This window comes from Neovison vison, chromosome 5, assembly GCF_020171115.1.
Source record: "Neovison vison isolate M4711 chromosome 5, ASM_NN_V1, whole genome shotgun sequence".
Lineage (NCBI taxonomy): Eukaryota > Metazoa > Chordata > Mammalia > Carnivora > Mustelidae > Neogale > Neogale vison.
Window position 1 is genome coordinate 114,004,768 of NC_058095.1, and position 12,218 is coordinate 114,016,985.

General features: G+C 35.1%; 1 protein-coding gene across 2 annotated transcripts in view; it reads left to right on the top strand.

The window, feature by feature from the left end:
* VWA8 (von Willebrand factor A domain containing 8) overlaps window positions 1–12,218 on the top strand; it is a 330,223-nt gene that overhangs the window by 159,364 nt on the left and 158,641 nt on the right. For both annotated transcript variants that reach the window (XM_044249814.1, XM_044249815.1), the window contains one exon: window positions 2,987–3,063. In XM_044249814.1, the coding sequence (XP_044105749.1) occupies window positions 2,987–3,063 (77 nt within the window). The remainder of the gene's footprint in view (window positions 1–2,986; window positions 3,064–12,218) is intronic.

The window sequence follows — 12,218 nt, forward strand, 5'->3', positions numbered from 1 at the left end:
AGTCTTTCCCATCTTTTTGGTCAAGGAACGATCTAGAATTAATCTCTGGTGGTTCTTCTCCTTTATCCTCCTGTATCCAGTTCATCAACCAGTTTTGTCACCTTTACTTGCAAAACACCTGGAATCCGTCCTTCTTCATTTATACCCCCCTAATCTAAGCCATCCCCATCTCTCACCTGGACTCTTACAGTAGCATTCCAACTGGCTTCCCAGTTTCCTTCCTTCCTCCTTTATAATTCACTCTCTGTACCTAACCAAAGTGATTTTTTAATAATCTATATTAGTTCATGTCACTTCTCTGCTAAAAATGCTCCCCCCCAATCTCATAGAATAAAATGCCGCTTCTTCACCTTGGCTTGTAAAACTTAGTTGATTAGACTCTACTTACTTTAAAAAAAAAAGAAAGATTTATTGATTTTAGAGAGAGAAAGACAGAAAGCAGGGTGTAGGGGCAGAGGGAGAGGGAATCTCCAACAGACTTCCTGCTGAGTGCAGAACCTGACACAGAGCCCCATCTCACCACCCTAAGATCATGACCTGAGCCAAAAAAGAGTAGGATGCTTAACCAGCTGAGCCACCCAGGTGCTCCACAGCCCTACTAACTTTTAGTTATCTTGTGTATTCTTTTCTTGCCCACAACACTTGAACACACTGGCTGTTCCTCAGATATCCTGAGCTTATTTCCACTTTAGGGGATCAGCTGTAGCCACTCTTCTCCTGGAATGCCCTGTCTGTAATCATCCTAGAACTGGCTCCTTGTCACTTAGATCTTAGCTTTCAGTTACCTAAGGAAAAGTCTTCACTTCTAAATCAATATTAATGACACCCAGTTGGTATTGCCTCACCCTATCTTAATTGTATATAGAGAATATCACTATTTGATCATTGTCTCATTTATTTATTTAGTTGTCTAATTATATCTTGCTGCCTTTCTACCTACTTTTCTAATCTACCTTCCAGTCTGTCTCCACGCTCTTGAAATGGAAGCTCCATAGGAGCAGAAACCTTATCTGCCTTATTCACTGCTTTCTCTCCTGACACATACCAGCACTCAATAAATGTTTGTTTCCATGTTGAATAAATAAACAGCCCGTCTCCTGGAGCCAGTTTCTCCTTTTGTCAGTCAGTATATTTTGCATATTATTGTCATATTGGCCTTCTTTAAACATTGATTTCATTGTGTTTCTCTCTGAATTGAGGATGTACAATGGATCTTAATTGCTTGCTACTGTCTATGTGTGCTATATACCTCTGTCTTATTTATTAAGTAGTTGGTAATCAGTCCAGTCCCCTTAACCTCTCTTACATCTATCATCTTATGATATATTTAGTCAAAGAGAAGAGAAGAGAGAAAGATTCTAAGGCTGTGAGAACCTGTATCATAGGGGCCTTCTAGCTGGCTCAGTTGGTAGAGCATGTGACTCTTGATCTCAAGGTTGTGAGTTCCATTGGGTACTTAAAAAAAAAAGAAAGGGAAAAAAGAACCTGTATCATATAAATTAACAATTATTTATCTACCCTGGTGGCTTGTCTTCTGTGCTCCACATGTGTATATGTGTCTTGCCTCCTTTTGAGAATTGTGAAGGTCAAATTCTAATAATTTCTTTGAGAATTTGTTTATCTTAGAGGAATTGTCACAGTTCTAGGACTTTGATGATGCTCAATAAATACTCATTTGGTTGATTTGAATTTCTATCCTTAGTGCTTATTAGAATGCTTTTCTTTATAAGATATTTGAGGATATGGCAGAAATACCAATTTTAATGCCTGTTTCCTTCTATTGGGCTTCTTCTGTCCTCACTGCTCAGCACCATGCCTTTCCCTAATCTGTCTATTTCTTTAGGATGGATTCCTGGAAGTGGGGAAAGAGAAAATTCAAGGTCTAGTTTACCTAAATAAATTTCAGACTGAAAGAAATATAATCCATTATGTTGGGACTAAAAGCATGAGCATCAGAGCTGGACAGACCTGGATTTGAATCCTGGTTCCCCTGTGATTAGCTGTATGACCATGAACATGTTGTTTAGCTTTTCTGAGTCTTGGTATCTTGATTTGTGAGGTTGGAGTAATCATACTACCTACCTCACGGAACTGTTATGATGATTAAATGAAAGAACACATGCAAATACTTAGGATAGAGTCTGGCACGGTATAAGAAATTAATAAGTTATTTATTGCTAGAACATATAATATATGGAATTTAGCTTTTAAACCACTTCTGCTCTTCTCATACAACCCACTTGTTAACAGAGTCCCCCTCTACTTGAAAACTTGAAAATGGGGAACTGTCATGGGAGCAGTTTCCATTTTTAATAGTCTGTCTTCCACAAAAGGACAGCAACTCTCAGCATCAATAAGTGGTAAGGAAATGAGGACATTCCTGGCAAGAGTAGGTATGGTTGAGACTTATTAATAAACACTGGTTATAATTTAGGTTTCTACTGTTTTGAAGGACTGGAAAGTAGGATAGAAAGAGAAGAAAGGAGTGTTTGATTAAAACAGAAGTATAGTATTATATTTATCTGCCTGTAACTGAAAACCATACTTCCAAAGATCTGATAAGAAAATTCATTGTTTTTATACTTCCTTTATTCCTTTTGATGCCTTTCTTCAAATCTGAAGTGGTTAATATTGTAATGTCTAAACGTAAGTGTAAAATTGTGAAACAGAAAAAAACAGGCTATAGAAGGGTAAAAATAATTATGAAGTTCCTTTTAAATAAGAAGAGCATGTTTAGTGTATTTGATGTAAACAAAGCTAGTGTATTTAGAAGTAAATTTGTAAGAAAATCTTTGTGTAAGAGAAGTTGTATTTGTTTGCTATATGTAAACATGTATGTATATATATATGTATATGTGCATATTTTCATTAATAATAAGCAGAAACAGTGCAAACTTTGATAAAGTAGTTTTTGGCAAAAGATCTTCTGACTTGTTTTACCTCCACAAAAGTCTCTTTTTACTTAATGTTCTCTTTGTAATTACAGGGTGTCGGAAAAAATAAGATTGTTGACAGATTCCTTCACCTGCTCAACAGACCCCGAGAATACATCCAGCTGCACAGGTAAGAGTAGAAGACCCAAACCTCTTGAGATCTAGTTTAATCATTTATTTTTCTCCCAGCACAATTTAAAAATACTTTCTTAAAAGCCCGTTTTATAAACCAGTTTCATTTCTGTTCCTCCTGTCCTTATCTCTCTTTTCCTTAAAAGGCAATAAAACATTGCAAAATTTGTTTTTTTTAGTGACTAATGCTTTATAAACATGAATTAATAGATATTTTGTGGACAGAGAGTGTTGAACATTACATTCTAGGAGCAGATTCCGTCAACATAAAGGCTCTTAAATTAGAATAAAAATATGTAGAGACTAAACCCTTCGCTAAAAGGAAGCTAAAATAGCTCACAGGGAGAAACAATAAACTATATGATCTAAGATATGAGGCAAGGAATCAAAAATGTAGAAGAAATAAGTTATTAGTCTCCTTGCCTTCCTTATAAACACTTTGTGGATCATTTAGTTTTGTGTGGTCAGAATGCTGGTTCAGGGACACCTTCTAATCAGATAGATATTCTTGACATGACCTGTTTTTAGCTTTCTCAGTTAACCTGTTCTAAATCTTTCTAAAGTAAAAATAAGTAGCAGATCACCAAAAGAGAGAGAGAAAGAAAGAGAGAGAGAGAAAGATGGGGAGAAAGAGAAAGAAATAGAGAAATCAAAGAATATACCAAGTAGTAACCACTTAAAACTAGATTGAATTATTTTAATTCCAGGAGATAAAAAATATTGTGTAGTGTAAAAAAACATTGGGTTGATTTGAAAGAATTAATTTCTCATTTGGGTCCTTTGATTGAATAATGATATGTTCTTAGAAGAAAAATGTAGGAGAAAAGAAGACAGAACTAATGTGGCATAGGAAAAAGAGAAGAGAACTACTATAAAGCTGAGAGGTGGTCAAAAGTTCCCTCTTGGGATTTACACCTCTGGCTGTTACGAGTAAGTGGTATCTGATTAGTCCTACCATAATAAAGGGTTATAAAACAAGACTCACAAATACTAGGAGGTTTACAACTACAGGGATCTGTGAGCTAAACAACTGTCAGAGCTCCAGGTGGTTAGGAGCTTTCATTAAACACTCCTGGTATTCAGAAGATACTCTATAAAGTCTGTGCATTAGAAGTAGAACCAATCTGCCCCTAGAGTAAAAGCTACTCTATGCCCATCCTTAATAAGTTAAAACATAAGCCTTGAGAAATTAAGAATCCTTGCTGTTTAGTAGTATTTTAGAAGTTTTTCTCAAACAGAATGACTTTAAAAACAGATGTTAGAGGGGACAGATGTTAGAGGGGAAATGTCTTTAAAAGATCAATCTTATTCAACAGTATGTTAACTTCTTAGCCAAACATAATTTACATGAAATGAAGACTACAAAATCCATTCAACAACAACAACACATAGCATTCAAAATGTCAAGCATTCAATAGAAAATTACTAGACATACAAAGAAGCAAGAATATTGGTCAATAGAAATAAACCCAAAAATGACAGATGGTGGAATTAGCAGATAGAGACTATAAAACAGTTGCCATAAATATATTTAGACATTTAAAGAGGGAAAAATGAACATAATAAGGGAATAATTAGGAATTCTCAATAAGGAATGGCAACCCTAAAAAACAGTTTCACATATAAGCAATTGGAGTCTCAAAAGAAAGGAGAAAGAATAGGGCAGACCAATACTTGAAGATACAATGGTGAAAAATTCCCAAATTTGTCTGAAAGTATAAAATCACCAACCCAGGAAACTCAGTGACTCTCAAGTGGGATAAATAAGAAATCACAAAAAAATACATTATACTCAAATCATTGTTAAATTGAAAGGTAAAATAGGGGCACCTGGGTGGCTCAGTGGGTTAAAGCCTCTGCCTTCGGCTCAGGCTATGATCCCAGGGTCCTGGGATTGAGCCCCAAATCAGGCTCTCTGCTCAGCATGGAGCCTGCTTCCCCCGCTTCCCCCTCTCTCTCTACCTGCCTCTCTGCCTACTTGTGATCTCTGTCTGCCAAATAAATAAATAAAATCTTTAGAAATAATAATAATAAATTAAAAGGTAAAAATCTTTAAAACTGCCAGAGGAAAAAAAGACGAATTACATATAGGGGAAAATGATAAAAACAACTGCTGATTTTTCATGTGAAATAAATACCACAATTCAATGAAATGATTGTTTTGAAAGTGCCAAAAGAAGAAAAAAAGTGAATGTAGAATAATGTATTTGGCCAAAAATTCTTTAAAAATAAAGACAATTTCAGAAAAACAAAAACTGAGAATATTCTTTCAGCAACAGACCCGCATTATTTATAGTTCAGCATTTTCCATGAACATAGATACAAAAACCTTTAATGAGTATTAACAAAACAAAGTCAAGAATATATAAAAAGGATAATACATCATAACCAAGTGAGTTTTATCCCAGGAATTTAAGATTGACTTAATATTTGAAATTAAATAATGTAGTTCATTTAATTTACAACATAAGGGGAAAACCATGTGATTGTCTCAATCATTGCAAAAAAAACACTTGAGAAGATTTAATACCCATTCATAATAAAACATGGCAGCAAATTAAAAATAGGAAACTTCTTCACTTGAAAAGAGGCCTTTTTTTAAAAAAAATTGTTTGTTTGTTTGTTTATGTGAGAGAGAAAAAACAGAAGCAGAGGGAGCAGGAGAGGGAGAAGCAGGCTCCCTGCTGAACAGGGTGCCCAATGAGGGGCTCAGTCTCAGGACTCTGAGATCATGACCTGTGCTAAAGGCAGGTGCTTAACCAGCTGTGCTACCCAAGTGCCCCTTGTTAAGAGGCATTTATGAAAAGCCTGCAGCTAACTTATATTTAATGGTGAAAAGCTAAATGCTTTCTTTCTGTGATGGGGAAAAGGCTAGGATATTCACTATTCAGCATTATGCTGGAGGCTCTAGCCAGTGCAATAAGACAAGAAAAAACCAAAACCAAAATAAATGTTTATTTTTTTTAAAAGATTTTATTTATTTATTTGATAGTGATCACAAGTAGGCAGAGAGGCAGGCAGAGAGAGAAGAGGAAGCAGGCTCCCCACTGAGTGGAGAGCCTGATGCAGGGCTTGATCCCAGGACCCTGAGACCATGACCTGAGCCGAAGGCAGAGACTTTAACCCACTGAGCCATCCAGGTACCCCTGAAATACATGTTTAAATGGAAGAAGTAAAATTGTCTTTGTTTAAAGATGACACGATTGTATATATAGAAAATCCTAGGAAATCAATGGGGAAAAAAAAAACCATCAGAATAAGTGAATTAAGAAAGATCACAGGATACAAGGTCAATGTACACCAGCAGTTGTATATTTATATAATAGCAGTGGGCAGTGGCGAAATAGGTTTTTTTGGGTTTTTTTTAGTTTTAAGTTAAAGAGGGCACATGATATGACAAGCACTGGATGTTTTATTCAACTAATGAATCATTGAATATTATATCAAAAACTAATAATGTAGTATACATTGGCTAAATGAATTTGAATAAAAAATTTTAAAAGATTATTTATAATAGCATAAGAACATGAAATACTTAGGAATAAATTTAAGAGAATATATGTGAATTTTAATTTGCTATTGTAAATTAACATGGCAAGGCCAACCCAACTCTATAACTTTTATAGGTCACCTACATAATTCCAGGAAATTTCCAGCCTATTTCCACAACTTCTCATGATATTCTTTGTATGAATGAATGATGCCTTAAGAATTTCAACTCCCTTTTTTTCTTTTTTTAGGAATTTACTATGTCAGACTATAGGACTAGGTGTTTTAGGTGATACCAAAAGAGATAAGAAACATAATTTCTATCTTTAAGAAGCTATAATACTATTCTTACTTACAATTATTTCAATATTTTATGTTCCCCTGAATCTGAAAAGCTGACTATTTTTACCCTTTACCTTTAAGCTTTAAAATTAGTTTTTCGACCTTATGGTCCAAGTTTGAGGAAAATAATGAAAGAATCATGAAGTTTGACTCATTTGTTATTTCTCACCCGAGTAACTTTTTTTTTTTTTTTAAAGATTTTTATTTATTTATTTGACACAGAGAGCGATCACTAGTAAGCAGAGTGGCAGGCAGAGAGAGAGGGAGAAGCAGGCTCCCTGCCAAGTAGAGAGCCCGATGTGGGGCTCGATCCCAGGACCCTGGGATCATGACCTGAGCCGAAGGCAGAGGCTTTAACCCACTGAGCTACCCAGGTGCCCCTCACCCAAGTAACTTCTGTTGATCACATCACAGTTCTAGTTTTTGAGCCACAAGGCACATGGAAAGACCCATATTTTACATTTTAAGTATGATACAGTGAACATTTCAGTTGTTCGTTCTTAGGAGAATTTGAGCTGTTTTATTTTGGTTGCATGTGTTTAGTTTCTACCATACAGTGGTACCATTAAAAATACGTAATTACTTTTAATTAAAAACTTTTAATTAGTATGTATTCTGATGCCACTTAAGCATGTAATGTTAACTTAGAGCAATAACAAATGAATTTAAATTTTAGATTTTAAAATAGTCAAGCAAAAAACCAACTTCTCTTAAAGATGACATCAGAGGTTGAAATTAGATCACACATTTATGCCCCAGAAAGAAAGTAGTCACTTTATGTGAGAGTCCCTTTGTATGATGGGGCAGTTTTTCCATTTGTATATATTGAACACCAAAATATTTTTAAAGAAAGATGTATTAGGCTAAATTGCATCAGTCAATTCTGATTGTAAATTATGGAACACAATCAGAAAAAAAGGAGGCAAAGAAATAAAACAGGTACTTAGTAATTATTCCTGGGTGTATGTCACCGTCACACTGATTGTAAACAGGCCTTTTGCTTATAATTCATCATCTTTAATAGTTATAAGAAGTTTTGATGTCTTATTTTTCTAGGAATTGTTTTTCTCTAATTGTTGGTTTAAACTTGTTTATAATATCATATGATATTTTACTGTCCTTAGGCTCAGTAATGATATCTTCATTTTTATTCCTGGTATTGATTATTTGTCTTCTTTTTCTTTTATTCTTGATCAGTTTTGCCAAGAGGTTATCAACATTATTGCTGTGTTCAAGCAACCACCTTTTGGCTTTTGTATGTTTCTTTTCTATTCAATAATTTCTGATTTTATCTTATTATACCCTTTCTTTTATTTTCTTTGGGTTTAATGTGCTTTTCTTTTTTAAGCTTTTTTATTGAATGCTTATATAATTGATTTTCACTTTTTAATTTATGTATCTGGAACTGTGTTTCTTGGGGTTTCCCTTTGGGTCTCAGTTCTTTAATCTCTGATTAAGAAAGGTAGACAAGGTCATTTCTAGTATCTTTTAGCTCTATATTTTAATATCTTTAGGCAAGAAGAAGATGGTATTCAAGGTGCTTTAATAGTTTAGAAGATTAGAGATACCACACCGTACTTTCTGCCTACAGTGTCTTTTATACCAGCCTTTTGTCGTAAGGTAACAAATGATCCGTAAATAGTAAAAAATTATGGGCTGCTTATTTATGTTCTGTGGTAATTTTGACATTGCCTACACAACTATACAGATATGTTATCTATGAAAAAACTTTCTAAATTCAAAGTATAATAAACTTCAGAGCCTAATATTTGTATTATTTTTGTTTATAGCACCCATTGCTACATATATGATTGATGATTTATTACAAATAAAATATCTACTCATTTTAACACAGACCCAGGTATCTCTGTTTGGCAATATTTGATATTTAATATGTTATATAAAGTTGGAAGTAAAAACTCTCTGTTTCTATTGAAAATATAAAATATTAAAGGATTTTCATTAATTAAATTTAATTTCAATATGGGGAGTTTTTCATTATATTCAACTTTAGGGCTATATTTGCCATAAAATATAAGGTCATAAAATTCCTTTAAGAAAAACATGTTTTAAAGGACCTAAAAACAGCAGTCCAGAAAAATGTTCTGGACTTCTCTGATCTATGGGTGACCTACTTAACGTCTTTACTTTATTTTAGATTCCTTTTCATGGATTTGTGATGTCACCATCTAAATAATCAGTCACATTCAGTTTAGTTTATAGATGTCATTCCAACAAAATTATTTATGGGACACTCAGCACATTCTCTTGATAAGTAAAACCATCACCAGACATACATGAATAAAACATACAACCAGTGTATTTTTTAAGTATTACCATCTTATATTTGAATATAAATGAGCAAGCTGGGCAACTTAATTCATTCTTTAATTAAAATCAAGATATTTTCCTGTATATGATTTAATTTAAAAGATTAATGGATATGATTACTTTTATGGTATGTATTACAAACGGAAGAGACCCCATGTCTCATATTTGTGAAGTGTCTTTTTATTTGTTTTTCCACAATGTTATGTTACTTTGACAAATAAGAGGACACTTGATATGTCACCTTCTGTAGCTGTATTTCCTCTAAAAGTATAATTCTATATTAAGAACTAGCATAAGGCTTTGAAATATTTAATTTACCAGGGTTCTTTTTCATTTGCTCCCCTTCATATATGAAGATGACAGCACAGATCAATCATTAGCATTCCCATATGCTCTTGGTTGATTATTTTTCTAATAGTGATGCCCGTTGTGAATATAGAGTTCCCAGGTTCCCAGTACAGTTCAGACTTTTTCTTTAGTGGGATTTCCTTCATGTCTGCTCAGCTTATTCCAGACTGGACCATTCTGTGTCCCACTCACAAGTTTTGAGCTTGTATCCATGCCTGTCTTTATTCTTCCATCTAAAATTTACTGTTTCTCTTCTTATCTTTCAAGATTTGGGTCATTTCTACCTCTACATGGAACTTTTCTGATTTGTTATTATGAATGTAACTTTTCCATCCTCTGAAACTGCACAGAACTAAATTTGTACCATTGTGAAAGAAAGAATAAGAGTTTTCGAGATCAGGTCCTATCTGTGCCATTAACTTTTTCATGACTTTGAACTTCTTGAGTCCTAATTTCCTTATTTATCAAATTGAAATAATAATATCTGCCAGGCTGCTTGTAAAAATTAAATGAGAGACTGTGTGGAAAGGACCAATCAGTGTCTGACATAATTTGGGCACTTAAGTATTTAGGCAAACTAATAAACATTAGTTTCTTGCCACATAACCCACTTTCTTTTCTCACTCAGATTTGCATTATATTTAATTTCTCCATCTTATTTGCATCCCCTCCACTTTCCCCAGCCATGCCTCCCCACCATCTAAATAGGACACTTTTTGAGGGCAAGAGTCTGGTTTATTCACAATGTATTAATTCATTTATCTAATTTGTACTTACTGAATTCTTGTTTGTCAGTGGCTTTTAAGGCACTGATGTTGTATAGATGATGATATCGATCTTGACCTAGATAGAGGAGCTTGCTTGTCGGTGGGTGAGACTGCAACATTACAGTACGATGCTGGATCTGAGCTAGGAAAGAAGCATGTGCAGCTTCTGTGGGAACGTTGGGGAGAGGTGCCCAGCTCTGAGTATACACGTGTGATATAGTGAAGGTGTCTGAAGAAGGTGGTACTCAGATGGAGTGTTAAGGGATCAGCAGGAGTTTTCTAAGTACAGAAGAGAGAACAGAGCATTATGGTTATTGAAAACGTACGATCTAAAAACCAGGACATGAGAGGCAGCTTGGTATAACGTGGGCTGTGTGTGCATAGAGGCAAGGGTTGTTGCCAAGAGGAAGATGCGGGCACAGCATAATTCAACATACAAGACTGTCCTCAGGCTGAGGAAAACTGAATGTGACAGTCTAAATTTAGAAATTCACAAAGTCCCAGAGGAAAAATGGATGTATTGACAGAAAATAGAAAAACTAAGAGCTTTTCTAAGTCTCACAGAAAAAAAACTAGTATTGAGCCATCAGGACATTCTTAGCACTGATAAGAGCATTAGAGGGCTGGAGACACGCCACAGGTCAGCTGCTCTGCAAAACCTCTGAAATACTCCTGGCTCATCTTACCCACTCTGAGCTTGAAAAGCTATTTTAGAACCAATTTTATCAGTCATTGGACAGTAGTTTTCCCACTAAGAATGTCTTCTACTGCCTCTTTTTCACTAAAGGAATTATGCCAGTCCCTCCAACCTTTCCACATAGATGTTCAGGTTTGTAATAATTTTTTACTCCTTTCTGGATAATCTTCAAATCCATTTAAATTTCCGTATTATTTTTGTTTCTTTAACAAACATGTACACAGCCACTGCTCTGAACTTGGCACTGTTCTAAACTGTTTTCAAATTGTAACTCATTGTTGCTACTATTCTCTGAGATCAGTATGGTTTCCCTCTCTGTTTTGCAGATGAGGACGCTGAGGCACAGAAGAGTTAAATAACTTGGCTGAGGTTACAGAGCAGGCTTCTTATGACCTGGCATCAGCCCTATGCTCTAACCATGCACCATGTTGCTTCTTGACTTTGTTGTGTTGATTGAATAGTATTTCCGTGGTGCTAGAACTTCAGTCAATTCGTGGGGCACCTGGTTAAGTTTCTGACTCTTGGTTTTAGCTCAGGTCATGATCTCGGGGTTGTGAGATCTAGCCCTGCGTCAGGCTCTGCACTTGGTGCAGTCTCTGCCTGAGACTCTCTCTCCCTCTGTCCCTGCATTCTCTCTCTCTCTCTCACTAAAAGAAATAAATCTTTAGGGGTGCCTGAGTGGCTCAGTGGGTTAAACCTCTGCCTTCAGCTCAGGTCATGATCTCAGGGTCCTAGGATGGAGCCCTACATCAGGCTCCCTGCTCAGTAGGAGGCCTGCTTCCCTTCCTGCCTTTCTGCCTACTTGTGACCTCTGTCTGTCAAATAAATAAATAAAATCTTTTTTAAAAAAACAAATAAATAAAAAACAAATCTTAAAAAAAGAAAAAAAAAAAAAAACAACTTGAGACAATTCCTCACTAAAGTACCAGCCATGTGGTAAGATTGTCAGTAAAATAAGTTTTACTTTCTAGACTTCAATCCATGGATAATAGCTTAATTTTTTTAAATTCTAGCATGGTATTTCTAACCCTTGCTCATCTTGACCCCAGGGTCTTTCCTTTGGCCACTTATTCCATATTTTTCCATTTTTTCAGTAGTAACATCTTATGAAATTTCATTTTCTGTTTTCTTGACCAGTTTTCCTGGTTATCCAACTTATTTTTTTTAACGTATTATTAT